The sequence below is a fragment of the Podarcis tiliguerta genome (genome assembly GCF_965153285.1).
Source record: "Podarcis tiliguerta genome assembly, chromosome: 9".
NCBI classification, from domain to species: Eukaryota; Metazoa; Chordata; class Lepidosauria; order Squamata; family Lacertidae; genus Podarcis; species Podarcis tiliguerta.
Genome location: NC_139542.1, coordinates 39,936,481 through 39,959,789, shown reverse-complemented (window position 1 = coordinate 39,959,789; position 23,309 = coordinate 39,936,481). Strand labels below are relative to the sequence as shown.

Sequence of the window (23,309 nt, the reverse complement as noted above, 5' to 3'; positions counted from 1 at the left end):
ATTTATCTACTAGCACTTTGTGTTGGCAGGAGCAGGGACCGAGCAACAGGAGCTCACCCCATCGTGGGGATTCAAACTGCCAACCTTCTGATTGGCAAGCCCTAGGCTCTGTGATTTAACCCACAGCACCACCTGCATCTGGGCACAATATTGGGTTCTACATACAACAGAAGCCATCAGTGTATCTTATGGCTAGAGTACACAACAGGAAAACAATTTTGTATGCTTGTTTCATCGGTAGCATTGCAAATCTATGAGGTAGCCACATTTGGAATACAATGTACAATTCTAGTTGCTCCATCTCAAAAAAGAGATAGCATAGAGCTGTAAACGAGCAACCAAGATTGGAGCATCTTCCCTAGGAGAAAAGGCTAAAGCATTGTGTGTGCAAAGCAGGGGAGAGGAGGGGAGTGACTGTGGTGGTGGAGTTTCCTCTACAAGTTCCAAAGATCTTAGAAGCTCACTCTACAGTAACTTGGAGCAGGGCTGCCCATTTTCTGTGGAATAGCATTCCTATTGAAATATGACAGACATCCACTATCCACTTTCCAGAAACAATTGAAGGCATCTTAGTTCTGACAGGCTTTCCCATTTGGATAAGTGGATCTTTATCACGAGTGTCCATTTGTTGGAATTTTGGTCTTATTTTCAATGTTCCTTTCTCTCTTTTTTTGTACTTTTGAGTGTTTAACTGTGTTTAATTATTTTATATGTAAATTGCCTCGAGACAATGATTAATCCATCAATGCTTGTATACACAAAGTGTTACTATTTACTAACACTAGAACTTACAGGGTCGTTCAATGAAAATGGACTGGTAGTAGATTTAGGAGAGATGAAATGCAGCACTTCTTCACAAAGAATATATTAATTAAATTTATGGAATTCACAGTCACAAGATGAAGAGATGGCCACTAGCTTAGATAAATTTAAGGAAGGTTTAGACCAATTCATGGAGTGTGGAACCATCAATTAGTCACCGGGATGGAGGGATAGGATGCTTCCAGTTCAGGGGTCAGCAAACTTTTTCAACAGGGGGCCGGTCCACTGTCCCTCAGACCTTGTGGGGGGCCAGACTATATTTTTTGGGGGGAAATGAACAAATTCCTATGCCCCACAAATAACCCAGAGATGCATTTTAAATAAAAGGACACATTCTACTAATGTAAGAACATGCTGATTCCTGGACCGTCTGCGGGCCAGATTTAGAATACGATTGGGCCAGATCTGGCCCCCGGGCCTTAGTTTGCCTCCCCATGTTCTAGTTACTGTATCCTAAGGAGCAACACTAGGTGAGAGCTACTGACTTTATGTTCTTCATTGTTGACTTCCTGGAAGCATCTAGTTGTCCATTTTGGGAAAGAGAATACTGGATCCTTGGTCTGTTCTTGTAGGGCCCCTTTGACATTTTTATCATGCTGTGGGTTCACCTACTGATTTTCCACGTCAGCAAAGTATAACTTACAATCTGTACCCATGTAGGATCACTCTCACTGGAGTTTAGCAGGGATATGCCATGGCCTGACATGGAAAATCTTTCCTCATGCAGACTGTGCCAGAGCCCTGGAATTTAGCACCATTCTGCTCCATAAGTGTTGGGCAGGATCAATAAAGAGTTGAAGGAGAAGGTTGAACTTGAATTACATGATCTTGCTGTCTTGTGATTCAACCTTACTGACCTTTACTAGGACAAGACTGGCAGGCTTCTTTATACATTTATTATGCAGTTAGGAGCTACTGCCCCTGTTCACTTCACTCAACCTAAGTCATCCAACCCTTTTGCCACCACCACCCTTCTCTCAAACCTGGCAGCTCCACTGTCTCACCCATTACCTCACCTATCCCTCCACTTCAGACAGTGCTATTTTGAAGTGCCCTTGTTAAACCTCACTCCAGCTATGTTGAACGGGGGTGGGGACTTCACAGAGGAGTTTTCCAAATTGCATTGTGAAACCCCTCCTTCCATTAAACAACTTGGATAGGCTGCCTTCCACCCTGTCATTATGCTGGAGTAGGCATGGCTGTTTATGCAGCGTGATGACAGCCTTACATTTTTATGCATATAGGAAAAAATGTTCTGTACATTATTCAAGTGTTTTTCCTTTTATTGAAGTCATCATATATCAAAACATGAGTACACCATCCATACACACACACACACACACACACACATATACACACACATACACACGCGCACGCACACCTTACACTTCTGTAATGAATGCAATGCAATCTGTTTAGAAATGGTCGATACTGTGGAATAGTTTACTTTACACTTTAATATAAACTTAAATAGCAACGAAAAGAAAACATTTATTGCTATAATACATAACAAGGGAGATTTGTTCCCCTTGAAATCAGATTTATAAGTTTGATTACAGAGGTTTTAGCATTTGATTATAATCACACACACATATACACACATTGGTATAATTTATTGACAGTGAAAGAAGTTCAGGAAGCAGTAAGTGACATATGTGTATGCTAGCACTGAAAACAGCTGATAACCATATATGCAAGAGCAATCAAATGTAGGCCTACTCAAAATTAAGTCCCATTAACTTCAAAGGGACTTGCAGGTATGTGTGCATAGGATTGCAGTCTAAGTGAAATGCTTGGCCTTTTACTATCTGATTAACCTGTGCCTTTCAGGAAATGGTTAATACTGAACAGAGCTTTACTTAAAATGATGCAGCAATGCAGTGAAAAAGGATGTCCCATATTTTAGGACACTTTGGCCAGATTATACATTTCTCAGCTGGTAAAAGAGCATGAAACTCTTGAGGTTGTGCCATCATGTTATGCTTCCTCTCTTTCCTAATTCTTTTGATGACACATATTCATGATGATACATACTTCTTATATCCCATGATATAAGAAATAGGAAACTGTAGGAAGTACAGAAGTCAGAGCAGTAAGTTTGAGAAAGAAGAAATTCCATTTCCAGACAGGTATGTCAAGAATAATTTCAGGGAGTTGTACAAATGAAGAGGAACAGTTACAAGTCTGAGATGGAGGGAGAGAAGGACATAGGAAGGAGATCTTACTACATAGACTTGCTTGGACCCAGAGTGTGGCAGGAAAAAGGTATCTAAAAGAAAAAATTCCTCCTAGCGTAGTTTCAGAATTGGTCGGTATTTTAACATCCTGACAAGAATTTTACTCTCTTTGTTAATTGCCAGGACTGAAGGATGCAAAGGCAGGAGGGAAAAAATCCAGCCAAGCCATTTTTGGTGTCAGTGCAAATGCATAAAGTATCACAGTGTACACATGGGGCCTAGGTCCAGATCTGTAGCGCATTCTGTATGCATGCAATGTGAAGGCCGTGCACTACAAATGCATTCTGAGCTACCGTGTGAAAATCCACCGCATAACAAAAAGCACATTGAGGTATGGTGCTGGAAGAATTAAGATTAGGAATAGTTCAGATTCATTTAAAATACTGTAATGGGGCTACTTGAATGTCATCTTTGTTTCTGCTATACATTTAAAAATACTACTATAGTAATAATGGGCTGTAAATGGAAACTAAGAAAAGGTACACTGCATGGCTTGCAGTGTGCAGTAACTGAGATTGAACATGTTTTCACTTCCCCCATTCATGAACAAAACAGCCTTCTCCCCATCAAATGAATGGTGGCCTATAGTGTCATTCCAGGCTACTCCTTAGATGGTACTGTAGCATCTGTGAGGCCCCCTAGGCAGAATGAGGATGAGAGGCTAGACACCAATTCCACTTGCACCTAGGTAGACATTCTCTTTGCCATGTATTACATGTGCATGTTTAAAACTAGCAGTGGACAATGTGGCATTGCTCACCTGGCTTCCCAATGCCAAGCATCACTGCTAGTTACCAAGAAAGAGATGAGGTGGTAGAGAGCTTGGTGTAGTGCAGACATGGCGATGGAAGCATTGAATTGGTTCTTCCAGGCATGCACCGCACTCCCTGACCACTTTGCTGTTCCCCCATCCTTCTTGTTGCCAGCAGTGGCACCTGGGTGTTGAGAAGCCTGGTGAGCAACACCTCCCCACCCACCACTAGTTGGTACAACTTGGTTAAGCAACTCTATGTAACCCAAATACAGTGGCACCTCAGGTTACAGACGCTTCAGGTTACGCAATTTCGGGTTGAGCACTACGCCGAACCCGGAAGTACTAGAACGGGTTACTTCCGGGTTTCGGCACTCGTGCATGCGCAAAAGCACTAAATCGTGCTTTGTGCATGCGCAGAAGCACCGAATCGTGACACGTGCATGCGCAGACGCAGCACTGCAGGTTGCGAACATGCCTCCCGCACGGATTACGTTCGCAACTCGAGGGTCCACTGTATATTTCAAGAAAGAGCAGTGCTACATGTTATGCTGTTCATATAGCAAGCAGTTCAGTTCTGCTTGTTTTGAATGCTGCCCCTCCAGAAGTGATTCCTAAAGACTGGGAAGTCGAGAGAAGTGTCAAGCACATACTTTAGGGAAGTAGGGAGCCCTTATCAGACTCACCTTGGTAAAGCAGCTGTTTGCAAGAGGAAAATAAATATTAGGTGCCTGGGCTTTCCCCCTTTCATTGTTACACGAGGTGTCACTAATATGGGCCGCTCCTGCTTCTCACCCTTCGAAACTGCCACTGACTTAATATATTTTTACATAAAATAGAAATTAAAAGTATTATGTAATATCCCTTTTTTGGTAATTTTAATACTGGCTTTCAGGTGTTAACAAGCTAAAGTGCTGCCATGTTTCCTTTTTTTGAATGTTCAGTTCATACAGAACTCATCCTGAAAATGCAAGAAAGCACAGCTTAGTCTACTCCTGTCGGTGTCCCCAAGAAATTTGCTTTTCCATCTTCAGCGTCTTTCTTTTGAAACCAGGGCTTTGAATTTGTTCCTTGAAGGTAAGCATCAAGAAAGTAACAGATCCCGGGAATATCACTTGGAAAGTTGGGAGGAAGTTCCTGCCTTGAACGAGGAGTAAATACAAATCCTGGATAATCTTTTAGTAACCTGCAAGAAAAATTGAAATGCGGTTAAATATAATATACATGTAACCTTTAACTAATGATGATCAATATTATCAAAACAAATTCATATTTGTTGCTTTTTTTGCATGGAAGGGTGACAGTTTCACTCTGAACTAACCACTGCAATGCAAAGATCTGGAGAATTTCTTCTCACGTTTCTAATATATGCATTTATCTGTCTCTGATATTAAAGAGAATGAAAGCCCAAGGACAAGTGAATTCTGCACAGCAAAGCTTTATGCATGTATTAAACTACTGCATTGGTGGTATCAATGCAAGTGACATAACGTCTTACTTCACTTCATTATGGATCACGTTGTGCTGCAATCCCTAATTTTCTATGCACGATGGTGTGCTGTATCTGCCATCAACACAAATTGCTAGGTCATATAGGCTTCCCATCCGAACAAGTTTTTACTGGAATCAAAGGGTATCTGCTTGTTTTTAATTGTTGTATACACTTTTTTTAAACAATGTTTTTCATAGAATAACAGAAGGGACCAAAAGAGGGTCATCTAGTCCAACCCCCTGCAAAGCAGGAATCTCAACCACATGGTTTCCCCATCCAATTTGAAATCATAACTGATCCTGCTTAACTTTTCAAATGTGCTAGATATACGTATGTGCAATTGTTTAACTATTCTTGTATCTGGAATTGTTTCATGTAAGTTTTTATTGTACTGCAAATCATACAATTGTTAATAAATGCAGTAAATAATAGGTAATAAGACTCTATTATTTGTTATTGTTTTGCTTGTTGGTTACAGCAAAAAAAAAATGTCTCAAAGTGACTTACAATTTAAAAGGAAAATGCAAAAAGCATACAATATCAAATTAAAATACATCACTGTTTCATCATTTTATTCAACCTTCCATAACATTCAGGTTTATCCATTCCTGACAGTGGTTCTCTTGCTGAGTATTGCACAAAGCCAACAAGCACAAAATCAACAACAAGAAGAGCAAAAGAGTCTCTTCCAACCTCTCCCCCCCCCACCCCACAGTTCTGCTAATTCAATAGAACCATGTCATAGAATGCAATGAGGTACTTTGCAAAGGGGGGAAAGCTGCAGATAAATGTGAAAGTGATTAACAAGCCACCACTTGCATAGTATAAGAACTTTGCATAGTAAACTGCTGTACCTATAGGTTGTTGGGCTGACATTTATTTTCCTAGGAACGCTGCAAGACTCAAACTTGTTGGCAAGTGTTACGTTGTTTCCAAAGAGGCAATACCGCGGCATCTTAACACCGACGACGCCAGCAAAGACGGAGCCGGAATGCAGACCTATGCGCATCTTTTGAAAACAAAAGAAGATATATAATATTGTTTGATTGTTACACTTGACAAAACTCAAACTATCAAAGACGCAGTAAGTTTTATTAGCTCGTTTGCAATCATTGTGGATTTTGACTGGAATATGAGCAGTGCAATTTGGAGAGCAGTAGTCAGGTGGTGACAACAGAAAACTTCTTTTGATGCTTACCATTAGTCTAAACAAAGCATGTTTGTGCAGAGATGTCTGAGTGTAGTCCCACAGGAACGGTTGATGCAGAACTTTAGTTTTTGTTTTGTTCTTTTCCAGCAAACCTTGTTGGGACAAATGGAGCTGGTGTTCTGTGGACCATTTTCTGAGAAATGAGTCCATTAACCTCTAGCTTAGGAACTTGTGGGAGATTGTGATTCTCAAATTTTAAGCTATTTCAACAGTTCTATCATCTTGGCTTCCCCTCAAATCAAGCACTTACCATGTCTTACAATCCTGTTCTGTATTCTACAATTACATTTAAAGGATAAATACTATGCAGCCAATTTATTCTTCCATGTCCAACAAAATACTTTGCAGCATGCTGCTTGTTTACAGCTAGAAAAAATAGTTATTTTTATTGTATCCTTAAAAACAAACACCTCTCAAGAGTTACATGCATACTGTCTTCTCTTTGCAGTTTGTTCATAAACAAGGGCATATTGCATAGTAGAAATTATGTACAAAGCTGCAATCAGAATACCATTACTGTTCAAGGAATCATCTCCTAATTTACAGGCTGGCGTTGGCAATCACTTGAAAGTTCTTTACACAAGCCCAAAGGATCAAGAGAATGCATGCATTGACTGATGGAAGCATATTCAAATCACAGTTCAAACTTTTACGAATATAATCAAACAAAAGCTCTGCGATGCATACGTGTTTTCCACTTCCTAGCAGCCTGGAATCAATAGATAAATATGTAAATGTTTCTCTCAACTAAGATCCATCCACCTGCTAGTGAAGTGATCAAGCCCAGAAAACAGAAGGCAGGTGTTACCCAGGAATTGGAGGGGTCGGTGCCTTTGGAATTTTAGAGAACTGGCAAAGCCAAGTGCCTCCCATATTGTAGTGAAACCACAACCAATTTAGGATTTGCTGAGTTGCAAGGTACAATATCTCATGAGGCACGGACTGCTTTTCTTCACGCTATGCCTAAAACTAGGCAGATGCTTCATACTTAGTAGGCCACAAGAAAGCTAGGGATAAATAATAAAATTGTAGAGTTGTAGAGTTGTAAGGAACCATGAGAAGCATCTGCTCCAACCGCCTGCAATGCAGGAATCTTTTGCCCAACGTGGCACTCGAACCCACAATCCTGAGATTAAGAGTCTCATACTCTCCCAACTGAGCTATCCATAGTGACATTAACGTGGTTTTATGGGCACCAAGGGGACTTTCCAGAGGAATGCTGATTAACAGTAATGAAAACTCAATTTAGGATATTAGTAGTTTGCTTTTGAGATAGCTTTTGAGATAGAATACAATTACACAGCAAGGGTCAAATATTGTAAGAGTTAACTATTATTAAGTGTGTTGAAAACATTAAGTGTAAACAACCTCAACTGATAAGGTCCAAGAGCTAAGCCCATATGCCAGCTGCTAGGGATAGATAACACACTAGTCCCTTTTTTGGAAAATCTAACATTATGGAATAGGACTGTGGAGTCTAAGGGCTACATTTCCCAATAGCACTATCTATGACATGTACTGCTAGGTTGCATTGTGGAACTATAGTGGAATACAGTACAAGTTTAGTGCTCACTTCCATGTAATTTGCTTCCAGAAGAAACCCATTTGTAAAAAAGGTGGACATGAATGCTAAACATGTGCTGTATTCGACTATAGTTCACTATATTCCACTATAGTTCTGGAAGTGGCTCTTATGTTGTCTGAAATCTCACCATTAGGAAAGCATCAAGGACATGGAATAAACTGCCATGTGAATGCAGCCTCAGGGTGGGAAACTGCCCTGCTGGGAAAAGGAGATAAAACAGAGGAAGAGACAGAAAAGTAGAGGGGATGTCAGGCTAGGATCAGGTCTGTGAGGGCTGATGAGACACCAGTGGAAACTCAAGTGGAAAAGAAGATTAATTCTACCAGTCTGGGAAGAAAGATAGCCCTGAGATTGTGGCTAGACAAAGTGTCTTTGTGAGAAAGGCCATTGGTAACTGTACAGGAAGGCAAGAAGAGTGACTGCAAGATGAGCTTAGCACACCAGCAGTGCTCTCCTGATTTTTATTAATGTCCACTTGGTGATTCATGTTCACATGCTGCCTGGGCTGAAAATAAATCTTCCAAACATAATTTTTGGAAGGCATATTTATCTTTTCTGTAGAATCTTGCAGCCAAAGAAAGTGGTGTGCAGTTCAGATCAATATTTAAAACTCAGTCCTTGGACCCTTTAGGGCTCTCATTACTCTCTAAAAGTCACCAGGTGATAATGCTGCCATAGAAACAGCAGCTGGAATAACTCCTATGAACGCCACACCTTGGAATGACTCTTTTTTAGCAACCCTGCCCCCTGACCTTACCAGTCCTTTTGGACAGAGGTTTTAAGCAGTTGACTTTAAACAGTGACTTGAAGCACTGTGGTCCCCCAGCCATAATTTCCTTCAGGCTGCTTATCCTCTTCTTCTCTCAGTTCAATCTCCCCTGCCCTTTTCCCAAGCCACCTATCATTCCTTCAACTTCCTGTCTTGGTTTATTTCTTACTCTGCTCTTTTTCCTTTTCTTCAGCCCCCTTGGTTTGGGGCAATCTATGTCATAACTTGCCCACATCCTAGGACTCTTCCTTGTCCTCAGTCTGACCCTGTGTCATGGTTTCCTTCTAGCCAAACAGGTAATAAGACAGTATTCACTGTCCATTAGAATTCATTCTTGTTTGTCTACAGGGAGGTTATACAATGTTGAATCAAACATCGTTTCCTAACCTTCCAGTGCGTTTCTCCATCATTTCTCCTTGCCAGAAAACATAAATTTGAGGGAGAAAGTGCTGCACAAGAGGAAAAATCCACTTTAATTGCACAACCTGAATTTGCTGTTATGTGATTAAATCCCACCACCCAAAATAATGACAGTCTGTAAGCGGCTTTCTCTTTCTCCACAGAATCTGGATTTCAAACTGCTTTGTACTCTGATTGCCTGAACATCCAGTGGCAACACATCAGCTAAGCCAGTATCAAAGGTGTCACCACCACAAATCAAGTATTTGTGGGGCAAATAGAAACTTTTGTGGAAAAGCAGCATGAGGGAAGGGTTAAACCACCTTCTCCAGCCCTCAAAAGAGCACCTCCCACCAAACAAATACTTTGAAACAAATTCTAAAATATAGATGGTTTGATCATGGATCTTTCACATCACACCTGGTTTGGTCCCAATTATGCACAGAAAAGCACAAATGAATTTAGAGCACTGGTCATGAGGTAAATTAAATCATTGTGAAAGAAAAGCATTTTAGGTAATACTTCACTAAAAAATGAAAATAAGGAACATTTTTTTCTACCAGCTAGTATTTAAAATATCAGTAGTTCAGTGAATTTGAGATAACATGCTAACCTTGATGAGCTCTCCATGTGGAGACATCACTTCATTGGACAGCTCCATCATTTTCAAAGCCATCAATGCAATCTGAATAGCATGGGTCTCACTTTCCTTGTGTAAGCCTCCAGCCACACAGTATGCATCTCCAATGGTTTCTACCTGAACATTAAAACAAATAACTTAGAACACAAGTAAAATCACATGAAGAAAACACAGACCACACTTGGAAGGGTTGTCCATAACTCTGTCCCCTCCAAAACGCACCCACCCACTTGAGATTCACATGAGTTCTGATGTGCTAATTGCATGATGCAACTTGCAAGCTGCTGGAGCAGATTCTTTTGAGCTGTAAAACCTGGTTTACTGTGGTGTTTCATGATGACAAAAATGTCAAAATATTTATCTTTCATCCACCATCCATGAGGTTCTATCATCAGTCCTGGAGGCATTAACTCATAAATAGTGCCAATGAAGCTAGAAGATTTACTCCACACTAAATGCACCGAGGATTGCATTCTGAGGTATATAATTCGTTAAATGACTTATTCCAGATTAACACCATCTTCTCTAAGTTGCATTATATCACTCCAATAACCTTACAAGCTTGATTCCCCTCTCGAGGATGACAAATTGATGCAATAAATTCTCTACCTTATAGACATCCAGCTCTCCACACTGGTAATCAAAGAGAGTGTAGAGCTCATTGAGCATTGTGATAACCTGCATAGGTGAACACTGGGAACAGATAGCAGTGAACCCTACGATGTCAGAAAAAAGCATTGTCACATTATTAAATTTCTTGGCCTGTACAACTTGTCCTTGCCACAGCTGCTGTGCAACCTCTCCGGGGAAAATAGAGCACAGAAGATCTACTGTCTTCTTTTTCTCCTCTTCAAGGGCTTGGTGTGCCTGCTCAAGAGTAGCCTTAAGTTTTCCTAGCCTTTTCTTCAGCCCATCTTGAGCTCGGGCTTGTTCTCCTATTAAAACAACATCCCTAAGTGCATTATGAATTGGAATATCTGAAAGATAGAGGCCACGTCCTGTAAAGTCTTCTAGTCTATCCACACAGGGGGATCCCAAGAACAAGATGGTACTGGACTCAAAGATGTAGATCATCTGTCCTTTAAGGTCCATAACCTGAAACAATGAGAGAAAGATGAGGTGATGTGAGACTTCTGGTGCATTATAGAAGTTTACTAATGCAGCGATAGCCAAGTTATTAAGCCATAGTACCAAACTCTCTCCAGACAACCTGCTTTGGGTTAGAAGCTCAATGATTATTATAAAATCACAAATCTCAACACCTCTGAAGAGCTTTAGATAAATAGGGGCTGACCCTCTACTAGGTGGAACTTAACAACTATTGTTCCCACTGGGTAATTTGGTAAGGAGAGGCACCTCACATGCATAAATAGGGGTCAATAGGAGCTAGAAAACTCAGAGTAGGGTCTGGATGTAGCTTACATGCTGTCCTACAGATTTTCTGGCAAGGGCCAATATGTTTAAATGCTCTCCTGTGATTGTTTGCTTTTAAAAAACCTCCTTATTGAAATATATCTTAAGGTGGAGTTTTAACCTAGCTTTCTCCCTGACATGCTTGTTTTCCATGAGTAGGGTCTTTTCCTCATGAGGTAACGTTAAAACATGCATTCCCTTCACCTGCAATCCAAAGTGGAATGACCCCAAAACAAATGTAACAAGTGGAGAATAGCTTACTTCAAACAAGCATTCCATTGTTAATGGAAGCATTAACAAATAAATGCAAGAATTGTGTATGCTTTCACTTTTGTGCTTTTGCAATGAAAAGAAAGTTACATGAGGAGAAACTTCAGATTCAAAATTCCCAGTGTCAAAGCCCCCCAAAATGGGAGGAGGAGTCATTCATAGTTATTCACTCATTGCCTTGTGTAATACTTCCAAAGCTACTATTGCATTTGCACACTTGAATTAGAGATGGGATGAAGAAATAATAAATATAAATATGATAAACCTGTTCTTACCCCTGTTGACCTTTTAAGAGCGCTGTCCCCTCGTCTCACTCTTATAGTAAACTGCATGTTTAGCATTGTCATGATCCCACTAAACGTGGAGTTTATTTTAGGGGCCAGGATTTCGAACCACTCATCAAAGTTTGGCTTTGCTTGAAATTCTCTCCTGCTCAACAGTCTCCTTATACCATTGCCAACTTGCAGAATAGCCATATCCTTGTCAAACATGCAGTGAAATGGGAAAGTCTTGCAGAACATAGAAGCAGGAATCACAAGAGAAGACTGAGGTTTACACGGAGATAAGGATGGCTTTGCACTTTTGACTTGCACAGAGTACAACAAATATGGCTGGTTAATAAACTCAGCGCTATCTTTGCAGAAGCAAGGGGGCATCACCGTCACTTCAACCTCTGTTTCATACAAAATGTGAGCTGCTGCTTTGATAATGCCGGACAGGATGAGGCTGGTTGTTTTCTTGGGAAAGAAATAGTACACGTTTAAGAAATCTGGGTCCTTTTCCAAGCACAGTATTGAGACCTCTTCAAGTCTACCCTTTTTTTCTGCGTCGTGGCAGTGAGCACTCTGCTTCAGAAGAGTACTGAAACTGTTCAAAAAGTCTTTGAGGGATCCCCCGACAACTCCTAGGATATGTTCATCTTCTTCATAGCATATTTTGAAAAGCTCTTCACCAAGCGATTCCTTCATAATGTTTACTGGAACTCCTGCAAAGTTAAAACATTTTATACCAGCATTCTTCTAAACAGTATGCCTTTGATTTTTTTTAATCCTTCTGCGTTTCATTTTCTTTCACCCCAAACCAGTTTCCCACTATTAAACATCTTCAAACTAACAAAGCCATTTCAGATCAGTCTCTGGAGGCATCTCCTCTCATTCTCACAAAACCTTGTATGGTAGGAGCAAAGTACTTGTTGACTTTGCTTTGCAATTTTATTTTATTTTAAATTTCTTAAACTTTTAATTGTTACATCTTTAATTGTTTAATTGTATATGTTAATTAATGAATTTTAATTATGGATTTATTTAATAGTTGTAAGCTGTTTAGAAATCATTTGGACAAGTTGTAACAACAACTTTGCACGTCTATTTGTTTTGAGCAAAAAATTGGTAACCATTTCTAATGGAGGACAATGAATTTTTGTCCAGATGGACAAAAAAGAAGTGGATTAGAGTTTACTAAAATCTAAGAGCTGAAGTAAGCATCTGGTAGCAAACATGAATTTTGGAGTCTGAGGTGGAACTTGTACACTGGAAAGCAACACATGTGGTATGCGTGCAAGTTCTAGAGGAGAAATGCCAAAATGTTCATGTATCACCTCATGACAGAGAGATGACATTGCAGAGGAGGTGTGTACAGTGGTACCTTGGGTTACAGACGCTTCAGGTTACAGACGCTTCAGGTTACAAACTCCGTTAACCCACAAATAGTACCTCAGGTTAAGAACTTTGCTTCAGGATGAGAACAGAAATCGTGCAGCAGCAGCATGACGGCAGTGGGAGGCCCCATTAGCTAGAGTGCTGCTTCAGGTTAAGAACAGTTTCAGGTTAAGAACGGACCTCCAGAACGAATTAAGTTCTTAACCCGAGGTACCACTGTACTCTAATACTAAAGAGGAAGGAGCGTGCAGCTACCCATCCCAAAAAGCAAAATAACAAAGCAAAAGGATTCACCAAATGACTTGGGGAGGAAGGGAGATTTGTTTATATTTAATCACTTTAAGTATTATGGGCTGCTTGAGGGAGTGCTCTCCTTCTAAAGCAGGGAAGGAGAATCTATGACTCTCCAGATGTTGTTGGACTCCAGTTCCCATCAGTTCCAGGGCAGGGATGATGAGAGTTGGAGTTTAAGAATACATTGAAGGCCATAGGTTTCCCATTCCTGATGTATATAATTTTTAAAAAATTAAAAAATGAAGCTTGTTTTTAAAGGCACATATACTCACTTTTGCAACAGATGTGCTTGTTTGTAATAGACACAAAGCACTTAGTATCACAATAAAGCAGAAAGGATAACATTTTCTCAGCAACCAAGTAGTTTGAGTGAGTGCCTAGAAAATACAAATCCTCTGCAACACAAATATTTTCTTAAACTAACAATTGCACTAGGAAATATCTGCTTGTATTGTCAGCCTCCCACAGTAGCCAAAACCAGGTTGAATCAACACCATATAATGAAGACTGCACTGTTAGCCCTGAAAGTAATTTATTATCTCCTACTGTGTCCTCAAAATATGAACTGCATCAACATGATCCATCACTATTGCCAGTCACAAATGTGAGTGGTGTGTGCAGAACTTATTCCACTTCAAATGTTTAATAAGCATCAACTAATTGCATTAAGTGGAATTGCTTGCCATAGATATCTCATTACCTGATGCATTTGCATGGTCAGTGATTAGCTTTTCAAAGTCTTCTCTTTCCTCAGAATTCCTATAAATGATGCAAAACAGAATTTTTAAAACTACCTAATCCACAGTAAAAATTAATTTTCAGGTAATAAAACCTGAAAAAAGTAAAACAACAGATAAGCAACCAAATTTGCAAAGTTAATTTGAGAAAACTTTAGATTCCCATTTACTCAAAAATTAAGTTACTCTTTCTTATCTGCTAACTAAGCAATTTTGCAGAAAAACAATTAAGCAAGCCAATGCTTTTGTGTCTCTTCCTCACACAACCTATTCTGTTCCTACACAAGCACTAGCAAAAGAACTAGCATCTTTCTGTATCTTCACCACCACCGCCAAGTAATTGGAAGCAAATCCTACACTTGAATATCAGTAGGATTCACAGCTGAGTTAGCTTAAAATCATAGTGCCACAGTGTTCAAGTTCTACAAACTCAAGTTATTAAGAAAGGAATTTTAGCTTCCAGGAGTGGCAGGATCAGAGATTAGGCAAGACTGCTATGAAATTTTGCCTCCTTGTCCAATCCCTGCTTTGACTTGAATTTTCATTATAAAGATTCATGACTCCTATGCAACCCCCCTCCCTTTCTTAGGGGAAATATATAGCTGAATATATTTTTAAATAAAAGTAAAAGTCAGCTACTTTTTAAAGCTATTAGTTCTCATGCCTAAGGACAACTTTGCAACTCCCATTTGTAGGAACAGGCAAACACAAAATGTCTTCGCAATAGAGCGAGGAAAACTCTAAAGGGAATACTGCTCAAAATTCAGTCTTGGTACAATGACATACTGATAAAAGTTTCCAGTGTCTTAATGTTGAATTATTGTTTGATACCTTAATACTTAAGACTGTGTTTGGCATTTATGGTACCTGCTTTCACTAACATAGGGGTTTGTTATATAATCTGTGCAGTCATTACCGTAAATGGGATCCAACTTCCTATTTGGTTTTTGCACTTGTTATTGGTTGCAAAAAGTTAACTTATTTAACTTACCTGATTTCTTTTATTTTATTATTTGCTAGTGTCCTCTGAAATGCAAGATATAACCTTTCATACTGAAAGGAGAAAAGTCATATTAATTCAAATGTCAAGTTTAAGCATTTCATATATTAGAATTTCATATTAGAATGAGATGCAAACCTTATACTAAAGGTAGAATGCAATTCTATCCAAAATTAGAACACACCTATTTGTAGATCATTGGAGTCCCCAACTTGTCCTGTCTACATTATGGTGTAGTGTAATGTGACTGATGTTTTCAGATGACCAGCCTTCTGTGTCAAAGCACCTGCCACTAGACTAGATATGGATCAGGGAGATCACATTGTAAGTTCCCATACTAACACAACAAGCAACTGTGGGCCCGTATCACTGTTATGGAAATTTACTACACAGCCCATTCCATTGACAAGATGCCCAGCTACAGATGTTACTCTCCAAATACTGTCCATATTCACATGCCACTATGGACAAATGAAGATGCAGTGTGCTCATATCCACTGGATACACTTCGTTACTGCTCAGCCCTTCCAACAGTGATTATTCATGGAGTGCTCTGATGAGCACGCATAGTTTCCCATTTGTATGTGCCTGTCCATTTATTTCAATGAAGGAAGGTGATCTGTGTCTGTATTCACTCAGTTCATTGAAATGAAGGATAGATGTCACATATGAAAATCGAACACATGGAAGCTTTCAAGACTGAAGTATTTCTTTGACAGAAAGATAATGCTGCAATTCCCTTCAGTTAACACATAATGAAGTTTGGTCAACTGTGTCTCAGGACTTATATATGTATCAGAATGCCCAAATTATACAATAATAGAGTTGGAGGGGACTGTGTAAGTCGCCTAGTCCAATGCCCTGTTCAGTGCAGGAAATCCCGAATAGAGGATTGAACTATTTATTTATTTAGCCTCCTAATATGAGAGTCAGTATATATGAGCATATTGTGAAAATGAAAGGATCTCCAAGCTTGGGCACATAATGTTTTATTGTCTTTCATTAACCTTGTTGTGTGACACACAGAACTTTGTAGACAGCAGCTTTATGGGAGGAAGAATGGAAGTATGTCCAAGCTGCCTCATGAAAAAAATACGCTGGTAATGAAGGCTGTGTTCTACATTTGAAATAAAAAGAACAACTGAACGAATGTTATACCTTATTAAAACAAGATGTAATTAATATTTATATCTAAATAGAAACAATATGTGCAGCGCTTTCCAACTCCTTATTTGAGTCTGGACTTACAATCTTCTTAAAAAACCAACCAACCAACGAATTAAGAAACAAACAAAGCTCCACATGAATTTGCTAGTATCTTGAATCTCATCAAATGCTATTTTGGGCCACACTATACACTCCCCATGATATTTGCACACAACCTTTCACTGACGTCAATGGAAGCAGCATGTGTTGATCCAAGTCACGATAGTCACCTTCTCAGTTTTTTGAGTTTTCCATGTGGAAACTGCGTACATCCAGTGACGAGAGATAGTAACTTTTAAACAAATCTAAGACCATCTAAGGCAGGGGAAAGAAAGCTGGTCACAATCTACTGGGAGATCTCTGGGTGCTTTGCAGTAGATCAACAAGGGTTTCTGCCTCAGTTATTTAATGACAGCAACAACTAAATGACTCCCTCTCTCTAATTTAGGATGCTGAAATAAACAAAGCTTGCTGGTAAATCCAGCAAGCCTGAAATCTCTCTGCCCCAGTTTTTATAGATAGGCATATCCCCCCCCCCCATATAATGTAGTCAATGCCCGTGCAACAATCTGCACCTTTGAAAGCAATGTTGGGACATTTTCTCAGTCAGCGTACCAGTTCAATGAACTGCAAGCCAAGTCTAGAGGCAACAATGAAGGTTCTATGGTTATATCTGAATCCTATCATTTCAGTATATACATTAACATTATGTAACATTAAATATAACAAAATGAGATGTCTCTTTTAGTATATATTTTACAGCACAATCCTATATATGTCTATTTAGAAATAAGTCTTCTTGAGTTTACACTCAGGTAAATGAGCTTAAGCTTAAGCTTAAGCACCCTTAATTAAAAGACAGCAGCATGAATATTATACCTTACTCCTGGTAGGCAGTATATTTTGCATGTGGAAGACAACTTGCCCAATTGCTTTTTAAAGAACCCCATACAGTGGTGCAATGATGATATTTGGGATAGACTGCATTGAAACAGATGAACCATTAGTCTGACTCAATGTTGGGAAGCTACTTGTCTCACTAAGGAATGCTTTTAGACATTGCTGCATTGCCCACTAAATTTGCTTCTTGTCACACTCTCCCATGGATTTATAAACTGCTTTTGAGTTATGGATGCCTTTCCTACAAGTACAATGGGGAGAAGACTAAAAAAACAGACATTCCATAAAAAGCAGGGGCCGAGATGTGTAATAAAGAGCATGTAAAGATTTGGCATCCAATTAGCAAAATTGCCCTTGCCCTTAATAGTACATTGGATTTCTGGACTGACAGTTTGTGGTTATAATCCATAAGTTTTCATTTCCCCCTTTCCAGTTTCCACAGCATTATTATTATTATTATTATTATTATTAACCAGCAATCCTCTATCCACACTATGGCTTTAGCAATCATTCCTTCTACAGTGCTCAGTAGATGAGATGACAGACACCACCCCCTCTGTTGTGCTCAGTGTAAGCCACACTTATCAATTTTTCAATATTGTACCAATTTATATGTAGGTTGCCCCAACTGTTTTCCATTAAAACTAGGTGGTTTCCAGTAGTTCTTTTCCATGCACCTTTTCCAGCTCTACAATATCTTTTGTTTTTTGAGATGTGGTCTAAAACATAACTTGGTGGTTGGCTGTGATAACGGGATTGCAATCCTGGGTTTTTCATTTGTTACCACAGCTGCTTCCCCATGGCTTCCTATTTTGTCATCAAAAAATTAGAAAGCCAAGTGCAGCAGGCCAGTTGCAAAGATCCTTCATCTTACCTCTTCCTTACAGGATATGTTTGGTTGGGAAAGACATATGTGATTGTGCCCACTCACATGGTTCCGAACTTTCACATGTTAGTATGCCAGAATGGCAATAAGCTCCAGAAAGCATCTCTCTAATCAATGCTGCAACAAATTCACTGCTATAATAAATTAAGGTGCCCTGACATGGAATAAATCTGAGTAAACCTGCTCCATCTAGATGTTGCCATGGTTCATCTGGCACAAAGTATTATCCACCCTTACTTCACATAGGTTGCTAACCTCTTTAAATTTTGCTAAGTAACTGCTAAATCAATGTGTGAGTAAACATTTCATATTTGAGTTGCTTTTAATCATCCTTCTTTTCCTTTCCCTAAACACAGAAGATGTAGTGAGGTAAGATTAAATAAATGCAAAAGGTTTCAAACTACAGGATTAGGCATAATTAGAAATGAAAACAGAACCCAACGTCAAGAACAGAGTTTGAAAAGGAGCGTTCATCAAGTGAAAATTGTCTTGCTTTTAAAATTATTGCTTAAAAGGCATTCTTCTAAAACCTCCCTTAGAATGGTCTTTTAGACTACTTTCATCAAAGCATCATCATAATTTATACCTCAGGAGAGATGAGTTTGCAGATGCTCTCAGCTAAAGTGTGCAGATACACTCGGCTCCTGCTGGTTTTTCTTTGTGGAAGGTTCCCCTGCGTAGTCTTTTCTCTGCAAATTGGCAAAGCAGCCTTGGAACTATTTGGCACTTCTGCACATTCATCCTCATTTTCATCTGAAATCCCACTTTGGGTCAATAATGAAAAAGGGCACTCGCCAGTGATCTTCAGGTCTTTCAGTTTGGTGCAGAACATACTGCACAAGTCTCTGTTCACCAAAGTGGTGAATTTCTCTAGTTTGGGCTGAACATGTCTGCTCTATTAACCGACAGCAGAAGATGGCAGGAACAACTGTAGCTTTATATCCCTGCAACAGAAGATGAAACAGAAAAGAGAAGCACTGCATTTGTACATTTGTTGAATTTGGTTCAACTTCAGAAACCTAAGCTTCCTTAATTCAGCAGGCTCTGGCTTTGCAACACACAAGCATGACTTCACAGTTGACCTAATGTTCAATTACTTCATACAACACAGAGCCAAATGGTAGATGTAATGTGTGAACTAGCCGCAAGAATACACCCAGTCCAGTACTTTGAAAGGTTAGGACAATTGCACAAAGAATTAAAAATCCACAAACCCACCTTCAACACCATATATTTCAAAATGGCATTTATGTCAAAAGGTAGAGGGATTGCCATTTACTCTGATTCAATTTTTAAGAATGGGGTTTCATGGGGAAAACTCTGGAGCAAAAAAATGAGGGGCACTTGGACCTGGAGCTTTAAAGTGCAGTCCACACCTGGAAAGAGCGGAGGAAAGGCACGTGTGGATAAGCCCCAAAGGAAAACTACATTCACTTGTGTATCTTTCCAGGATTCAGTTCAGTATCACATCATAGAATCATAGAATCATAGAATCATAGAGTTGGAAGAGACCACAAGGGCCATCGAGTCCAACCCCCTGCCAAGCAGGAAACACCATCAGAGCACTCCTGACATATGGTTGTCAAGCCTCTGCTTAAAGACCTCCAAAGAAGGAGACTCCACCACACTCCTTGGCAGCAAATTCCACTATCGAACAGCTCTGTCAGGAAGTTCTTCCTAATGTTTAGGTGGAATCTTCTTTCTTGTAGTTTGGATCCAACTGTCTTTTCAGTACAAAAAAAGAGGGGAAGGTTAGATATAAGAAATATGGGATTCCAGTATACCACTGAGAATTAGGTCCTCTTATTCTCCTCTGGTGGGTGCATATTATTTCAAAAGAAATTCACCTGGAGATCAGCTGGATATATTATAGCTTCTCCAGATTAATTGGCACAATCCTAGCAGACCTTCACTGACCATAAAGACACTTCCAGACTTTGTGTTCTTTTGTGAGTGAGTGACAGTGTGCCTGGCATGTCCAATGGGGACAGTACCAACCTCTGCAATGATCGCTGCTGGGGGGCAAATTAACTAGCAGCATCAACTATCATGACCATTATGGTGCAATTACAGGGAGTAATGGCACTAAGGACTCAGCTACACAGCTGCAAATAAAATGTTTGAAATGTGTTTCAAAGTGCAATATACAAAATTCTCCACCCTCATCGTTCTACCCGGACACTGAGGTCCAGCACCGAGGGCCTTCTGGCAGTTCCCTCACTGTGAGAAGCCAAGTTACAGGGACCCAGGCAGAGGGCCTTCTCGGTAATGGCACCCGCCCTGCGGAACACCCTCCCACCAGATGTCAAAGAGAACAACTACCAGACCTTTAGAAGACATCTGAAGGCAGCCCTGTTTAGGGAAGCTTTTAATGTTTGATGTATCACAGTATTTTAATATTCTTTTGGAAGCCGCCCAGAGTGGCTGGGGAAGCCCAGCCAGATGGGCTGGGTATAAATAAATAAATAAATAAATAAATAAATAAAACAAACAAATGTCTATTGAATGGTAACAGTGAGCTATGAAAATTCAATGTATTTTTCAAAACATTTTTTGAAAAAGCACTTTCACAGAGTTTTTTTATATGTGTGTAGATTCCACCTCTGTAACTAAAATATGATAATATGAGTAAAGATTGGTATCTTATTTGTTGCTGGAGGCTGAATAGCAGTATTTGTCTAGTCCTATGTACCTTATGTACAGAAAATTTGGAACATCTCCAGATCAACAACAAAAATAACCTCCTCTATTTGTGAATATAACTACTTCAATACCCTGTAAGGTAATGTACAAAACCTAACTCCCTACTTGTCTTTCACATGTTTTGGCAGTAGGTTATATTCTGAAAATAATGTGCAAAACAGATGCTAAGTACCAGCAACTATGAGCTTGGATTCTTCCATTGCTATCACCTGGATGCATCAAAGTTTGGATAGAACATGGTAACATTTCCCATGATCTAAATGTTAATGTTGTAGAATCATATAATTGTAGAATTGCAAGGGACCACAAGGGTCATCTAGTCCAACCCCCTGCCATGCACAAACATATTTGAAACATTATAAGGGACATTATACATAGGACTGTATCCAGTGCAACACTAAGTTAAAGTCACATAGTGCTGGCGGAACATTGTGGTGCAAGAGAAAACACAAGTACATGACCTAAGATAGTTCAACAAAAATCTGCTGTTGAGTAAGAAGCTTCTGCTAGTGCAATTCCTAGGTGGAATATTTTGTTGTGCAACTTTGCCCATTCATTAGTGCAAGGACTCTTGCACTAGCAACTGGAGAATGATAGATATGACCCACACTACTTTGCTATGTATTGGTCACACCATCACTGCAAGTGTGATCCACTCAATTTTACTCATTCCCAACCTACGCAAGAGATTTTAGGTTGATTTGTGCAAGGCACAGCAAAACACATTATCACTGATATGTGTAGATTGTCTTCTGTCGTCTTTAAAGTGTGCTTTGTCATAGAGGCAGATATACACAGTACAGCACTGGATATACAAATAGTTTATTTTTGCAAAAGAAGCCAGTGTAGTTGTTTGGTTATATGATCATTATGTCTCCCAACCAATCTGATTATAGTACAGTATTAACAAAGCAAAAGCACAGCCAGCCAGGTTGGCGAAAGATCTACTCATACTGAGAATATACATAAGCAAACAGAATTGCACACAACACTCAAAAAGCACAAACTGACAAGTACTTAGATTATATAAACAAGCTGGCTTAACTTTACATGCCAGAAGAGAATATGGAGTGTGTACTCCATATGAGCTTGATATTATGTGCAAGATCCATTTGAGAGGGTGGGATAGAGAATAAGAGGCTATGCATGATTTAAATAAAGATCAAAACTCAACAAACTGAAGCACATTGTGTGTCCAAGATAAACACATCTATTTATTCTTTACTGAACTGGTTTCCACCCCACCCCCCTCATTTTTGCACCCAGTGTTATAAGAGAAATAAACAATAATGGACTCAGATAAACAGGACAGTGATAGAACCATAGAAATGTAGAAGAATTTGGTCTAATTTCATCTATCAAGATGATCCTCTGAACTCAACACTCCAGAAAAGATTCACTCAACTTATTCAGGTTTCAGACTGCCACAATGAAAGAGCAAGAACAAGGGCAAATGAAGCAATATTTGTCACATAGCTACTTTCTTTAGCCTTAACTCCACCTCAATCAAACTAATCTCTGTTGAGTACCAAGCTACCTTTCTGCTTGTAGAAAACAAGCATCTTCTCGCCAAACCCAACTTGCATTGTCTATGTATCACAGATCCAAACTTACTCATTATCTGACAAAAAGAGGTTGGTTGGTACACTGGGGTTATTATTATTTCAAAGGAGTTCTCAAAGGGTTACTTTTCGTTGCCAAGTAACTGGGAAATATTCCTGGAACAAGGAGGCAGAATCAAACTATTTTGATCTATCTGGGCAACAAGTATTACAAAAATAGTTCTGAAGCCATTAGCTTTATTATTAAGATGCGTAAAAGAAAGATTTCTTTGGCCTTCTTTGAAAACCATGGCTGAAGTCATTACAGCCCATAGCAAATAATTTCAGCTGGGTATGGATTGCATGCTAGGTAAACTGAGTATAAGTAAAACACAGCAGTTCACGGGGGAAACTGCAATATTTACATCTATTGCTATGTTCTATGCAGTGTTCTTTTTATTTAAGTTATGAAAATCAAGCTCCTGTAAAGTGTCAGCAAAACCTAGTCAAGAAAGGCAGCATATAGAAATGGCAGGAGATTTCAGAAGGTATGAAAAAATAATTGTCATTCTTCTACGTGTAAATATCTACACAAACAAGTATTCTGCACAGATAGAAATGTGGCCATACATGTAGGATTATAATAAACTAAGTTATATTCAGAATGGACTTAAATAACAAGTCAATGGATTTCAAGGGATGAACACTACCCATAAAACAGGCATCAGACCTTAAATGCCAGGGATATTGGAGGGTTCAAGCCTTCCTTACTTCTCAGTAGGCACAAAACAAAGAA

General features: G+C 39.4%; 1 protein-coding gene across 1 annotated transcript in view; it reads right to left on the bottom strand.

The window, feature by feature from the left end:
• Positions 1-2,261: 2,261 nt before the first annotated feature.
• Positions 2,262-23,309, bottom strand: part of GUCY1A1 (guanylate cyclase 1 soluble subunit alpha 1) — a 35,638-nt gene continuing 14,590 nt past the window's right edge. Inside the window, exons 2-9 of the mRNA XM_083457748.1 lie at positions 18,856-19,213; positions 15,269-15,330; positions 14,241-14,299; positions 11,864-12,573; positions 10,515-11,000; positions 9,879-10,022; positions 6,157-6,311; positions 2,262-4,996 (exon numbers count right to left, since the gene is read on the bottom strand). Of these exons, the coding sequence (XP_083313874.1) occupies positions 4,795-4,996; positions 6,157-6,311; positions 9,879-10,022; positions 10,515-11,000; positions 11,864-12,573; positions 14,241-14,299; positions 15,269-15,330; positions 18,856-19,101 (2,064 nt within the window). The 5' untranslated portion in view covers positions 19,102-19,213 and the 3' untranslated portion in view covers positions 2,262-4,794. The remainder of the gene's footprint in view (positions 4,997-6,156; positions 6,312-9,878; positions 10,023-10,514; positions 11,001-11,863; positions 12,574-14,240; positions 14,300-15,268; positions 15,331-18,855; positions 19,214-23,309) is intronic.